The sequence below is a fragment of the Engystomops pustulosus genome, chromosome 1, assembly GCF_040894005.1.
Source record: "Engystomops pustulosus chromosome 1, aEngPut4.maternal, whole genome shotgun sequence".
Classification (NCBI taxonomy): Eukaryota; Metazoa; Chordata; class Amphibia; order Anura; family Leptodactylidae; genus Engystomops; species Engystomops pustulosus.
The window spans coordinates 242444288-242457950 of NC_092411.1; the positions used below are offsets into that span (position 1 = coordinate 242444288).

The 13663-nt window shown below is 40.3% G+C and overlaps 1 protein-coding gene across 1 annotated transcript in view; it reads right to left on the reverse strand.

Annotated features, from left to right (window-relative positions):
* Positions 1-488: 488 nt before the first annotated feature.
* The window catches only part of CYP4V2 (cytochrome P450 family 4 subfamily V member 2), a 34379-nt gene continuing 21204 nt past the window's right edge, over positions 489-13663 (reverse strand). The window contains exons 5-11 of the mRNA XM_072122607.1: positions 13345-13414; positions 12015-12141; positions 10160-10351; positions 8502-8604; positions 5397-5531; positions 4424-4603; positions 489-1685 (exon numbers count right to left, since the gene is read on the reverse strand). Coding sequence (XP_071978708.1) covers positions 1513-1685; positions 4424-4603; positions 5397-5531; positions 8502-8604; positions 10160-10351; positions 12015-12141; positions 13345-13414 — 980 coding nt within the window. The 3' untranslated portion in view covers positions 489-1512. The remainder of the gene's footprint in view (positions 1686-4423; positions 4604-5396; positions 5532-8501; positions 8605-10159; positions 10352-12014; positions 12142-13344; positions 13415-13663) is intronic.

Genomic DNA, 13663 nt, shown 5'->3' on the forward strand with positions numbered 1-13663 from the left:
CGTGACGTCAAAATAAATTATCCAGATATTTCAGAAATTATGAAAATGTAAAGTAGACAAATGGGAAATGTTATTCAGCAACTTATTTAGCTGGTAAATCTATCTGCCTGAAAACGTGATGATTTAGAATTTCGAAAATGGCAAATTTTTCAAAAAATTCATCACATTTTCTTTTTTTTGTAAATAAACGCAAAACTTATCTGCCAAAATTTACCACTAAAATGAAGTACAACATGTGGGGAAAAAACAATCTCAGAATCGTTTTGATAAGTAACAGTGTTCAAAAGTTATAACCATATAAAGCGAAGCAAGTCAGAATCCAAAAAATCGGGCTGAGCCTTAAGCTGTAAAATGGCTGCGTCCTTAAGGGGTTAATGTTCCTAGACCGAGAACTTTTGTATTCTCCAACTGGAATATTATGTATAACATGTCGGGGTGACAACCTGTGGCATGCAATAGAATACAACTACAGAGAGGCATTGACCAAATTAAAAGATATTATCACATTTTATTGAAATTTTACATATTTTCCTAATTAACATATGATAATTGAACATTAAATATTCAGTCTATAGACAGTATTAGCTAAATTCTAGTACACATCTCACAGACAACTGGCTAATTAACTGTATAAATATTGTTTTCAAGTGAATAAAAAGGCAATGGGGGGTATTTATATTTATATGTGAAAATTCACCTGTTGCGTCTATTTCTATGCCAAGTAGGGCTCAGCGTAGAAATAAACACTACGAAGACCCCCCGTCGTATCCATTAAGAGGTCGGATCTTCACATTAGCAGTTGCTGTTCCTGTAAAAACACAGTACTAGAGCAGATTCATTGGGGGTAATTTATCATTGCTTTTTCTATCTACGTTTGCCGTTGTTTTGGTGCAAATGCTGTTTTGCGACTTTCCATATGCAATTTAAAGTCATTTTGAAATAGACCCTGCTTGCGCCATATTCATTATTTGCATAGACTAGTTTTTACAATAGGACTGAATTTAAGATTTGCAACTTTCCGCTTAGTCACAAGTTTTGGCCCAAATTGATGCCAGTCCCTACCTTGGTCTATTTTTTTTGCTACTTTTCATGCCACTGACTCAAATAAGTGCCGCAGGGGCACTTCTATAGTTGAACGGGCTCCTTGCACGGCCAAGATGACACAACAGGCCAATCGAAGTGATGGCTAGCTGCTAGCGGGGGTTAATTCGCAGGATTGGAAGCCAATCCAGCAACATGTCATGGTCCTGCAGCGCACGCCTGAACCCAAACGGGAAGTCCGGGTCCAGTCAGCTCTGCTGGTGTGGTTTTTTTTAAGTTTCAGCTGTAATTGTTGCATACCATCAAATAAAGTGTCCTGAGCAATACATACAAGTAAAGACAACCTTCACACTAGGCTCAGACATTGATGAAACATCCAGCCAGTAAATTCTCAACATCACCAGTCACATACACTAAAATATTTACAATTAATAACAATTTGAGAGAAATGAGGTTATTCCATTAGGTTTATCAAAAAGAATTGGCTTTTCTTTTCTCTAGTTCAATCCAAATGCCATCCTGTGGACGTAGAATGAGTTCTCCCACCAGACGGAGTTGTTCACGATCCTGGTTTGCTTTTACAGAAAAGTTTCTCAAAATGGCTGCTAACACCACCTTCTCCTCCATTAGTGCAAATCGTTGGCCTGTGTGTGACAAGACATATGAGAGATCATGATTCAATCTACTAAGAAAATAATACAGTTTGGTAATTAAGTTCACAGTTATGAATTTCTTTATATGACACAAATCCAAAATAGTGGCCTCACGTTAAAGGACATCTAGACTGTCACCAAAGGAATGCTTGTTATCTTAGGGTTTGAGTGGGAGCCCTTCTGGTACGTTCCGGCACGTCTACTACACCAAATAAACGACTTTATAACAATATGCAAATGAGCCGGAGGCACCAGAGAAGGAGAACATTTGGATTATCATTGTAGCTTATTTTCAGACGTAAAGAATTGCTGGGCCTGCAGAAAGAGCTCCAATGATAACCCAGCCCTGTCTGCACCTCTCACTCCCCCCTGGCAAACTCACTGCTGGGGTCATGGCCTGGTTAACCCCAGAGACGTTCACAACCAATGCCCTATATCATGTCAGGGCGTGGTCATTATTAAAAACAGAGATAAATTTGAGACGTTAAATCGCTAAGCCACATGGACTTGTGAGTGGCTTAGTGACCTAAATCTTCCACACAGCTTTCCTTTAAAGGAAACTTACCACCACGGATCTACCTATTAAGGTAAATAGGGTGATAGATGCCTCTATTTGACGTGAGGATAGCCCTTTTAAGGGCTAATCCTCATGTCCCCTGTATATTTTTATAACTTTTATTGCCCTAATATGCAAATTTTCTAAAGAGGCTATTGGGACGTGGAGTAGCCAGAGCTGAGGCTATACAGCGCGGTTACTCCACACCCCGAGTAGCATCTTTGATCCTCCTACCCGCATATTTTCGGCGTTCTGTGCAGAATGTCGGCTTCGCTGACTATGGTGCTCCTCGTAGCTGCGTGGGTAGGAGGATCAAAGAGAAAATTTGCATATTAGTACAATAAAAGTTAGAAAAAGATATAGGGGACGTGAGGATTAGCCCTTAAAAGGGCTATCCTCACATACAATAGAGGCACATTCCACCCAATCTACTTTAATAGGTAGATCTGTGGTGGTAGGTTTCCTTTAACAATGCTGAGACCATTGCTATGTTGCAGTGGTCACATGTTATCAATATGACATTACTGCTGCTGTTTCTGTATACAAAAACCTGGACTGCAGTGGAGAAGATAGGCAAGTATAGGCTTGTTGTTTGTGGCGCTCCTGTTGATGGGTAATTATTTCTCAATCCCAGAAAGTAATGATTTATGCATATGATTAATATGTTTTTTTCTGTATCTCCATATGCATGGAGCATTAGTACAACACGATGGATGTACTGGGTGTCAATAAGTTTCTGTAAAAACTACATAACATTGTGCAAGAACCACAAAACATAACACTAACAAAGTAACTCAACTCTAAAAACAGTAAAAAGGTGAATGTTTGCTTAAAAGTTCTACCTACAGTGCCCCATACTAATCCTTTTTAGTCCTTGGTTAGTATTACTATGTGCCAAGTGACAGCTTTCGCTATTACTAATTCTCTTAAAGCAGTACTTCTCTCCATTGTATTGGGCTTGGTGAATTACACACTGACTGGTTTTCTTTTTCTAGTAACAGTAATTTCCCATCATTGCAAAATCCCAGCCCCACGTCCACACAATTAATGAATAATTGCGGGAGATCATGCACCTACAACATATGGAAGAATTGACAGCAGATCTTATAAATACCAAGGACTCCTACTGCAAGGTTTGGCTAATACCTGTCACATCTTTTGAGCATCTGAGTATTAATTGAATATAAACTTTTACCTGTGGGTCCCTCTGACTTCCCCAACACTCAGCTCCCCCACCTTTTTCTGTTTGTGCCCCTCCTCTGTGTGTTTCCTTATCCCTCCCCCTTCACTTCTTGTTGGTATGCTTTACTATTTCTCTTACTCGGTCCTGCTGTGCCGACAGTTATTTTGTTTTATTGAGTTCGTAGGGGCACCACAAACTGTCTATCTATACCTTAGTATTGCAAAAATTTGTGTTACTATTTATGTCTTATGTTTCATTGGCATTACAGGATTTTCTGTGTCTTGACCAGTACAAGGGGGTCAATCCCTTTATAGAGTGACTTGCCCGATATAACTTTTTTTTCTTGGTACCTTTTTGTATATCCTTTTATACTAAGTTTTGTAATCTGGTTACCCATTGTACAGCCAATTCAATTTAAAATACTAACCATGATCTACAAAGCTGTCCACAACCTGTCCCCTCCATATATCTCTGAACTCATCAGGCAATACCAACCCACATGTAATCTCCATTCCTCACAGGACTTTTTAGCTTGAATCTATTACCATCTGCTCTTATTACAATCGTGCTTCACCAATAATCTAAAACTCTTTACCCAAATGTGAGAGACTGTCCCCCACTTTCCAAACCTAACCTAAAAACCCACCTGTTTAGGATCGCCTACAACGCACATTAACTGCACTGCTCCCTCACCTAATGTCTCTATCTCCCCCCCCCCCCCATATAGATTGTGAGTCCTCATGGGCAGGGTCATTCTCCTACTTGTCTGCTGATCAATGTAGTTTTGTATTATGTACTTGCACCTGTTTTTGTCATAATGTAATCTATGTCAACCACTACTGATTGTACTGCACCGTGGAATTAATGAGGCTCTATAAACTAATAAAAATAATTATATAATATTCTCATGGAAAAAATGTTCTCTTAAATAATGTTACAAAAAGTGCTACATATTACATTTATGATATTATTATCCATTTCATAACTTACCAATGCAGTTCCTAAGACCGGCAGAGAAAGGGATATATGCATAGGGATTACGCCCACTTGCATTCTCAGGAAGGAATCTTTCAGGCTTAAATTCTTCAGGCTGAGGAAAAAATTCTGGATCCCGGTGAAGGGCAAAAGGCACAATGACTACATTCACACCTTTCGGCACAGCAAAACCTCCTGCAATGTCAAACATATACACATAAGTCCTACTTTTCTACATTATAACCATATGACATGTCACAGGTAGGTACCCTGTTTGTATGGCAAGCCAAAGGAATCAATTAAAGATGAGGTTCTCAGCTGAGACCTACTGTCAAGACTTGGCAGGGCAACTTCACACATGAAAATTAACCCAACAAGCAAAACTTTACAACTGCTGGGGTCTCCAATGGTTGACTTCCCCCTTTAGTGTGGGCCTATTCCAAGTGCTTATCTTCATGTGCCGCACTGTGCCGATTGAATACATCACACACATAACCATATGATGTGGAGGTGTGTTAGCCATTGTTTTAGCATCTAGCTTACATCCCGATTTACATCTATTAGTTCATGCCAACGCCATGGATTCCATGGTCCAGTGCATGAGCCAACTGCCCAGGCCTCGAATTATAGCACAGGTCCTATGCCTGTCCGAATTTGCAGCTCGGTAGTCCTTTTCTCCTGCCAACGGCATGTAAATAAGGATGGACAAAGAAACATAGACCTGTTGTTTGTAGCCTGGAAGCAGTTTATGTTCATGAACATAAGGCCTAAGTTCGAATTTTTCTCAGATGTGGCACCTAATGTGCCAAGCATGTCAGAGGTCATGGTAGCCATGCTTATAGTAAGCTCATAAAAGAAGCATTTTACTGCATATAACACCTTCCAAATTTTCATGTATAAATTTATGCAAATGCATAATATTTATTCACATTTATATGAACAGTACTTTTTCTAGATGACAGATTTGCATTAAGTTAATGTTCCTTACTAATGGTGCAATCTTCAGTAATGGTGCGTGCGAAGAATGGCACTGAAGGGTAAAGTCGAAGAGCTTCTTTCACCACTGCTTCAAGATATCGAAGCTTCTTCATATCATCCATTGTCACCGGCCGGTCAGACAGACCTAATATGGAAAGCACAATGAAAGTTGTTTTAGGACATGAGAAAAAAAAGATACTTTGTCTGATTTATTAAGAGGTGGCACAACTTTCAGTACCCTATACCAGTGATTATAAGAATATCAGAGAATAATACATTAAAAAGCAACCCATGCTGGATGGAAACTAGAACCTGATCCTGGGCTTTAGGCCAGAAATTTTGTTATATACAGTATGTACCAGTAATAAGTTGAGGTGAGGAACACAAAGACTCTTTTTTTGTCATGGTAATTACCCAAATATACAGTATATCATCTTATTTATTGGATCATTACTGTTGATATCAACATTGAATATCCACTTCTGAGACCTCCCCTTCCTGTACTCAACCCATGTCACATGCCTGCTGTAAATGTTGATGTGTATATGTGTGGCTCTAATGCTCACAATCCCTCCTGCCAGGAGCTCAGTTGCAATACTGGCACAAACCATGGTCAGGTGTGGTGCAGTTTTTGGAAGAAAGCAGACATGTTTTTTCATCTCTGGACAACCCATTTAAAAAAGTCCTGGCAGGCGTGAAGTTGAGCATCAGAGCCACACATGCATATAAACATCACCATTTTCAGCAGTTGGGAAAAGGAAGGGGAGGTCTCCAAAGCGGACATCTATCTGAAATTTTTGGTATATCCGTTTGACTAGTTATGAAAATTTATTAGAAATTTCCAGTTATGAATGACCCCTTAAAGACTATGCAAGTTATGTCAATGATCTACAGAAATGCAGATACTTTGGTGGTCAGTCTCACTGGTAGAATAGCCACTGAACAAGAAAAGGCCTTTGCCTTTGCCATTGCCTACTCTTAGAGTTTTAGGGAGACAGTTTATCTCCAGCCAGTTCCCAAATAGATAATTGTAATATTAATACATAAGTGCAGCCTATTACTCCATTATAGAGTTAACATGGGACCATGTTTTTGGATATGTGGAAATCCCAGTGGTTCAACTTAGAGGCTTGAATATGATGAGCTTGAATGCAAAATCTTTACCAGGCTCCTCCACTACAATGTATCATTGCAGCTAATATAACTTTGCCTATTACTTTCATCTACAGCAGTGTTCTTCACCCTGTGACTGCAGCTCTGTGGATGCAGAAGACTCCTGCAAAAGAATAGAGGTAGAAGGCCTCCTCTGTTCACTATGAGTCCTTCCATCCCAATCTATGATCCTGCAAAACTTTCAATATCTCTCTTTGCACCTCAAAATGTGTCATCGAATTTTCACTCCTTTATCCAGCATCTGTACTCCGAACATTGAGGGAAATCTAACATTGCCTACTGACCCAATTCTGACGTAAACACAGAAAATCTGGGCCTTCCATCTTTCTTCTAGGTGATGACGCTGCCAGGCTATATAGTTCCTGTGTAACCACTATGTAATTTATTTAATGTGGGAATCTCACTGGATTTACTGCTAAGTAACTTTACAAAAGAACATAAAGCATCATGGGAACTGGGGGCTGTCTATAATTGTCTGAACTGTAGGGCAATGACATAGAGAGGCTTGTCTCTTGCTGCTGAGGAAGATTTCTGACAAGTAGCTTCAGAACAGAAAAAACTATAACCCAATGGTGAGCAGCAAGTTATGGGCACCATTTTGTTTGTTTTGAAAGGGGAAATCATATATTATAATTTTCTAGAAAACACTAAGAATTTATTAACGATTTATACTTTAAAACAAATAATGACTTGTCTACAGGATAGGCCTACCGTCCCTGACCCTATAACCCTTATCGATCCTGAAAAGTATGCATGGACATTGCCAGCCAATTCATTTTATCTGAGACTGATGAACATTGATTAGCAGAGTGCTCGAGTATATCCGGCATGAAGAATGCATGGAGTTGCAACTTAAATGGCTCCCACCAATCAGCAGCTCTTCCTATGCTCAAACCTCAAAGGCAATCTCAAGTCACATGACCTGAAAATGAAGATCTTGGCTGGCTACACAGGATGAGTTGCTTGTGGTTATGCAGGCTGTGGAGCTGCAGGGGAAGGTGATAGGGAGTATTATTTTGAAGGGTTTGTGAGCTGATACTATGGGGCACATTTTATTACCTGTCATGTCGCAATTCCCGCTGTGCGTTGTCCGACGAGGATTTGGGTCTGCCACGATTCACTAAGATCGTGCGTCCAATTTCCTGCATCTAGCGCTTCCCCCACTGATGTCCGCCAGAGTTCCCCTTCTTCTTCCCGGTGCATGTGAGTGCTGATCTTGCAACATAATTTGGTTTTTAAATTCGGCAGGTTGTCCGAATCAGTCGGGTTGTCCGGCATCCAGGCCCCCCGATTTGAGTCGCATGCAAGCTGATGCCTAAGCGCCACAATCCGATCGCGTGCGCCAAAAACCCAGGGCAATTAAGGGCAAAACGGTAAAAAGTCGGGAAACCCGAAGGAAATGCTCTGTTCGGACCCTTAGTAAATGTGCCCCTGTCTGTGTGTGTGTGTGTGTGTATGTGTTGCGTGGGTAATCTGAAGGCATACTAAGCTGAGGATATGTAGGGCTAATGGTGGTGCCCAATATAGCATAGCTGTGTGAATGTAGCAGGGCTGTGTGTGTTAATAATGGGTCGTTATTACATAGGGAGCTGCTCAGGAGCCAGAAGAGCTGGCTTTTTATAATGAGCTGAGTTAAATGAACCGGCTATAAAGAGCTGGATTGCCCATCACTAGTGTGTGTGAATGTAGCAAAGCTCTCTGTAAACGAGTGTAGCAGGGCTATGACTGTGTGTGTGTAGCGGAGCTATTGAAGACATGTGAGTATGAGCCCCATGGATAGTTTAATTGGTGCAAAATATATTTTTCCTTTTTTGATATGCAAATTGGCTGTGTGTCTTAATAATTTTCGTCTTATAGTATGAGAATTCAGGTACTTAGAACTAGTTCAAATCATTCAGCAAGTAATGATAAGGTTAGGGAATTTTTTGGAAAACCATCTTACCAAAGGTGTCATCTAATTCTTTGTGCACCTTTTTCTGAACCTCTGGATGAGAACCCAATAAAAACAAGGACCAGTTAAGAGCAGCAGCAGTGGTATCATGACCCTGAAAAAGTGAACAAATGTTAACATGTTAACAGGAGGTTGCAGTTTACAAAAGAGAAACAGTGGGGCAGATTTACTTACCCGGTCCATTCGCGATCCAGCGGTGCGTTCTCTGAACAGGATTTGGGTCCGGACGGGATTTATGAAGGTAGTTCCTCTGCCGTCCACCAGGTGTCGCTGCTGCACTGAAAATCATCTGAACGCACCGGAATACACCAAGCTGGACCAGGTGAAGGTAAGCGCTTCCCAAGCGACACATTTTCGGTTTTTAAATGCGGCGGGTTTTCCGAATCCGTCGGGTTTTCGCTCGACCACGCCCCCCGATTTCCGTCGCGCGCATGCCAGCGCCGATGCGCCACAATCCGATCGCGAGCGCCAAAATCCCGGGGAAATTCAGGTACAATCGGCGCAAACCGGAAATATTCGGGTAACGCGTCGGGAAAACGCGAATCGGGCCCTTAGTAAATGACCCCCAGTATCTTCTATTAGGGGAAGTCAGTTCACCTACTGAAGAATTAAAGGGAACCTGTCACCAGGGACCTCATTTTCACTAAAGACAGGTTGCAGAAGCCCATTACACCTGCAGTGCAAATATGTCATTCTGCTTTCTCTAAGCATTTGTATAATTATATATATGTATAATATAATTGTGTGTTATAACTTACCTTGCATCCTGACAAAATCCTGGGGTAATCACAGGGGCTGGACTTTGGTTTGGATGCATTTCAAAGAACAACATGTGCCTTGTCTGTGTTACTCACTCCTCAGGGCTTAGCCCCCCACCTTTGTGCTCCTGTACAGCTCCACTTCCTGCTCTTTCTCAGACTGGTCAGCCTGACATCAGTGGAGGAGGGACAGAGCTGTACAGGAGCACAAAGATGGAGGCAGCCTGCAGCTCAGACAAGTCACATGTTGTTTTTTGAAATGCATCCAAACCAAAGTCCAGCCCCTGTGACTACCCCAGGATACAAGAGTAAGTTATAACACACAATTATATTGTAATGCAAATGCTTAGAAAAGGCAGAGAGGCATTGTTGCAATGCAGGTGTCATGGGCTTTTACAATCTGTTTTTAGTGAAAATGAGGTCCCTGGTGACAGGTTCCCTTTAAGTTACTACACCATGGTCTGGGAGCGGATGCATGAGTGAGAAGAAGAGTGCCACCTTAAAGATACCTGGGAGTTATGATACCTCAGTGATTGAGAGGCACTCTAGTTTTATGAAGTTCACAAAGCAATAGAGAAGCTGCAATAAGGCCAATTCAGTTACAACCAGTACATTGCTGCCAAGTGTTGGTGACCCAGCTGGTACAGCTACTGTAATAGAAACTCTCCAGAGTGAAGTGGTATAGAATAAGCCAATATCAAGTGTTGATGGTGTTTCCAAAATTCCCAGATTCAAGCCATGCAATATTCTAGAGTATGTGGCCATAAAATATTCCTCAATTTTATGGGTTTTTGACTCACACTATGGTATGCAACATTTCCGTGAGGTGGATATCACATGGTATGTTTACACTTACAAAGAAAATTATAGAGTTATTAAACATGATTATACCTCAAACATGAATGTATCCACTTCTTCACGAATGTCCTTATAGCTCAGGGAATTTCCTGCCTCATCAGTTACTTTTAGAAGCATATCTAAGAAGGCACTTCTTTTCTTGGATTTCTTTTCTTCACCATCATCATCCACATTTTCTGCACTGGCTTTAGCATTCTTTACTTCTTGTGCTCTTTCTAAAATTGTCTAAGAACACAAAAAAACATACAAGGTTTAAGGTTTAAGGTTAAGTTTAAGGTTTGTTGGCAAAATCTGATGATGAAAGTTGTGTGGTATTAGAGTAAATGGATATCCCTAGCCACCACTTAACATAGTAATGAAACTATGAAAATACCACGGCTAAAATATCTCCACTATGGAGCCAGGGACGTCATTTGTCAACACACATCTACAAAAGATGCTCAAATCTAAGCTGACAGTAATCTCAATATTAAGTCCAATTTCTTAACTTTCTTAACTAGGAGAAGGAGACATAGAACTTAGGTAGATAACTGTTAAATTAATTTGTAGTTTAGACTCCTTAGTTCCAGAGACATTTATGGAAACTCCAGAGGATATTCCATCAAAGGTCTATCCCTCCTCCAAAAATTAATGTTATTATTATTCATAATTAAGCAAACCCCTGCAAGGGAAACTGCCATCAGAAGAACCTTTTTCTGGCTCCCCCATGTCCCCATAAAGAATAATGTACACATCGCCAAAGAGTTTTTATAGTAAAACTGCCGTTATCCTAAAAAAAATAAGTTAGAAGAAAGTTTACCTTTGCTGTGTCCCGAGTCCCCCGGTAGTGGCCAGTGAGAACTGGTTTCCGCCCACCCTCGGGAAACCGCTCCGTCATGCATCCATTTAAAATCAAATAACCCTCCCATGTCCCTGAGTCTCCTCCTCACAGTCTCATCCACCCTTAGGACGTCATACATGTCTGCCCCACTCCTCACTGGCTACTCCCAGGGGATCAGGGACACAGCTATGCATACAGAAAGGTAAACTTTCATCTAACTTCTCTTTTTTTTGGAAAACCCAATATTATTATAAAATCTCTTTGGCAATGTGTGCACTATTCTCTATGGGGACATGGGGGAGCCAGAAAATGACTCTTTATGACAGGTTCCCTTTAAATGTCAACATTGAAAAAAGATGGCAGAGCATGATAATGTCAGGAGACATGGTTAATGGTACCACTTGGCAACCACAAGGCACTACCAAGTAAGGAATTACTCTTCTGTAGGGCATATAGCACTACAAAACTTTACACGTTCCACCAACTCTGATTGCTGGTCACTTGAGTAGTACTAATGACACAAGGGCACTTCAATAGGAGACCCTACTAACAAAGGGATGTTATCTGAATAGCAGAACAGGTTACTGTGCAATTGGACACTAATTAAGACACTGTAAGAAATCTGAGCTCTCATTTTATATTTTCTCGATTCACCTATTTAAGATTTTTGCAAATCCTAAACAATATAAGGTAATCTACCACCAGAATGAAGACTTAGCACATTTAAATGTTGATGTGTGCCAATTCTGGCAAGATCCACTTTCCTTTTAGCTTCTTATGACCTTGTTTATGAAAAAAGGCTTTAAAAAATATGCAAATGAACCTGAAGGGCTCCAGGCTCAATTAACAGCTAGGGGCGACTGGAGCCCTTCAGGGTCATTTGTATAATTTTTAAAACCTTTATTTGTAAAAAGAACAAGCACACAGGGAGCTTAGAGAAGAGCGGATCCTGCCAGAGGGGCGCACAACAGCATGTAAGTGTGCTTGGTTTACAATCCTTCATCTTGGTGGTAAATGTCCTTTGTACCCTTGCAACATTTTAATAAAACGCATAGCAATCTCACCAACCTGGTCTGTAAATGAATGCAGAATTTCTAAGTTTTTGTTATGTTTCTTTCCAGCTTTTAAATTATGATAAATAAAATCTGGCCACAGCCAGGGCATCTTCTGACGACGATGGATTAAATCACTCATTCTGATGAGAGAAAATATATATATGTATACGTTGATTCATGGATCATTTATAAACTTCAGTTAAGTAGAAGTTAACTAGAAATAAAGGGACAATGGACTGAGGTGATGTTAAAAGGAAAGGGACATGGGGTGTAGTTGTGTGGTTGTGTAATGAGAGGAATATAGGAATACAGGCCTGCACCCCATCCCTAAAATGCACTGCACTCATCACCCATATGGAAGTTTCATATACTTAGCTTCTGCCATCCATATGGGAGATCTCCACACACTCAGCTCCTGCTTTCTGTAAAGAGGATTCCTCACACTCGGTTTCAACCTCCATATAGGGAATCCTGGCTCTTAGCGGTGTTAAGTGTGCCCTAATAACTGCACTGCTCCCTCACCTTGTGTCTCCATCTACCCTCCCGTATAGACTGTGAGCCCTCGGGCAGGGTCCTCCTTCCACTTGTTCCAGTTCAATTGTTTTTTGTACTTCCATTTGTTCTTTTCTTAATAAGCCTCTTTTTGAATGTACATTGCCGTGGAATTCATGCTCATGCTCTATGAATTAGTAATAATACTAAAAGAAGAGTCAAGTCTGAGGGAAACAGGGACACCATGAACATCTCACATGCTTCTGCTTCTGAATTAGTAAGAGTGTTTTTTCTGCTGTGCAGTCTATACTAGCTGGACTCCACTATTCAGAGAAAACTGATAAGTGCAAAGCGAAAAACTGCTAATAAATGCAGAATAAAAATTGTATAATGTACAGAAATCGTTTTACTCCATTTATCTTAGTATTTTCTCTTTCCTGTCTTAAATTTGCGACATTATATGGCACATTTGTATATTTGCGCCAATATTGGTGACTTTTCTACCCGCCTAGCAAAGATGGCACGCAAAAACTTTTCAGTATTGCACCCGATAAATCTTTAAAAATCAGATGCGGATGTATATGAAAGTCAGAATGTTGACGCAAATCGTGATTAAAAAGTTACAAATAAGCTGCAGTCCTGATCAGGCGTAAGAAAAACTTTAGAAGATGTTGCAGAAGAGTTCAGATTTTTGTGCAACTTTTTAATAAAAAGTTGCATAAACCCCACGGACGCGGCTGCTTGACATATCGACCTTTAAGATAAATCAGACAAGTCTAAACCCCAGAAAAACCCCAGAAAACACACACACAAATGACTAAAGATATATGACCCTCTTATTGAACACTTACTCATAAATAGCTTTGATGTAGTCAGAATCACTGTTACTTTGTGCTTGAATTTTCCTTCCCATGGCTGTCTCTATAGATACGAATAATCATATTTACCAACAATATTGATGTTAAATAAATATTAACATTTAAAAAATAAATTGGTGACATACAGTATATTTAAAACGTTTCCCTGGTCATTACACAGATGCAGTCTAAATGATTACCCAATAACTGGAACTAATATCTTTTTAATTAAACATATATAACATTCCAGTGTTAGGGATTTTAAAATAAAAGTTCTTGTGGGTCATGCCAGCAAAAAATTACGGGACTAGAA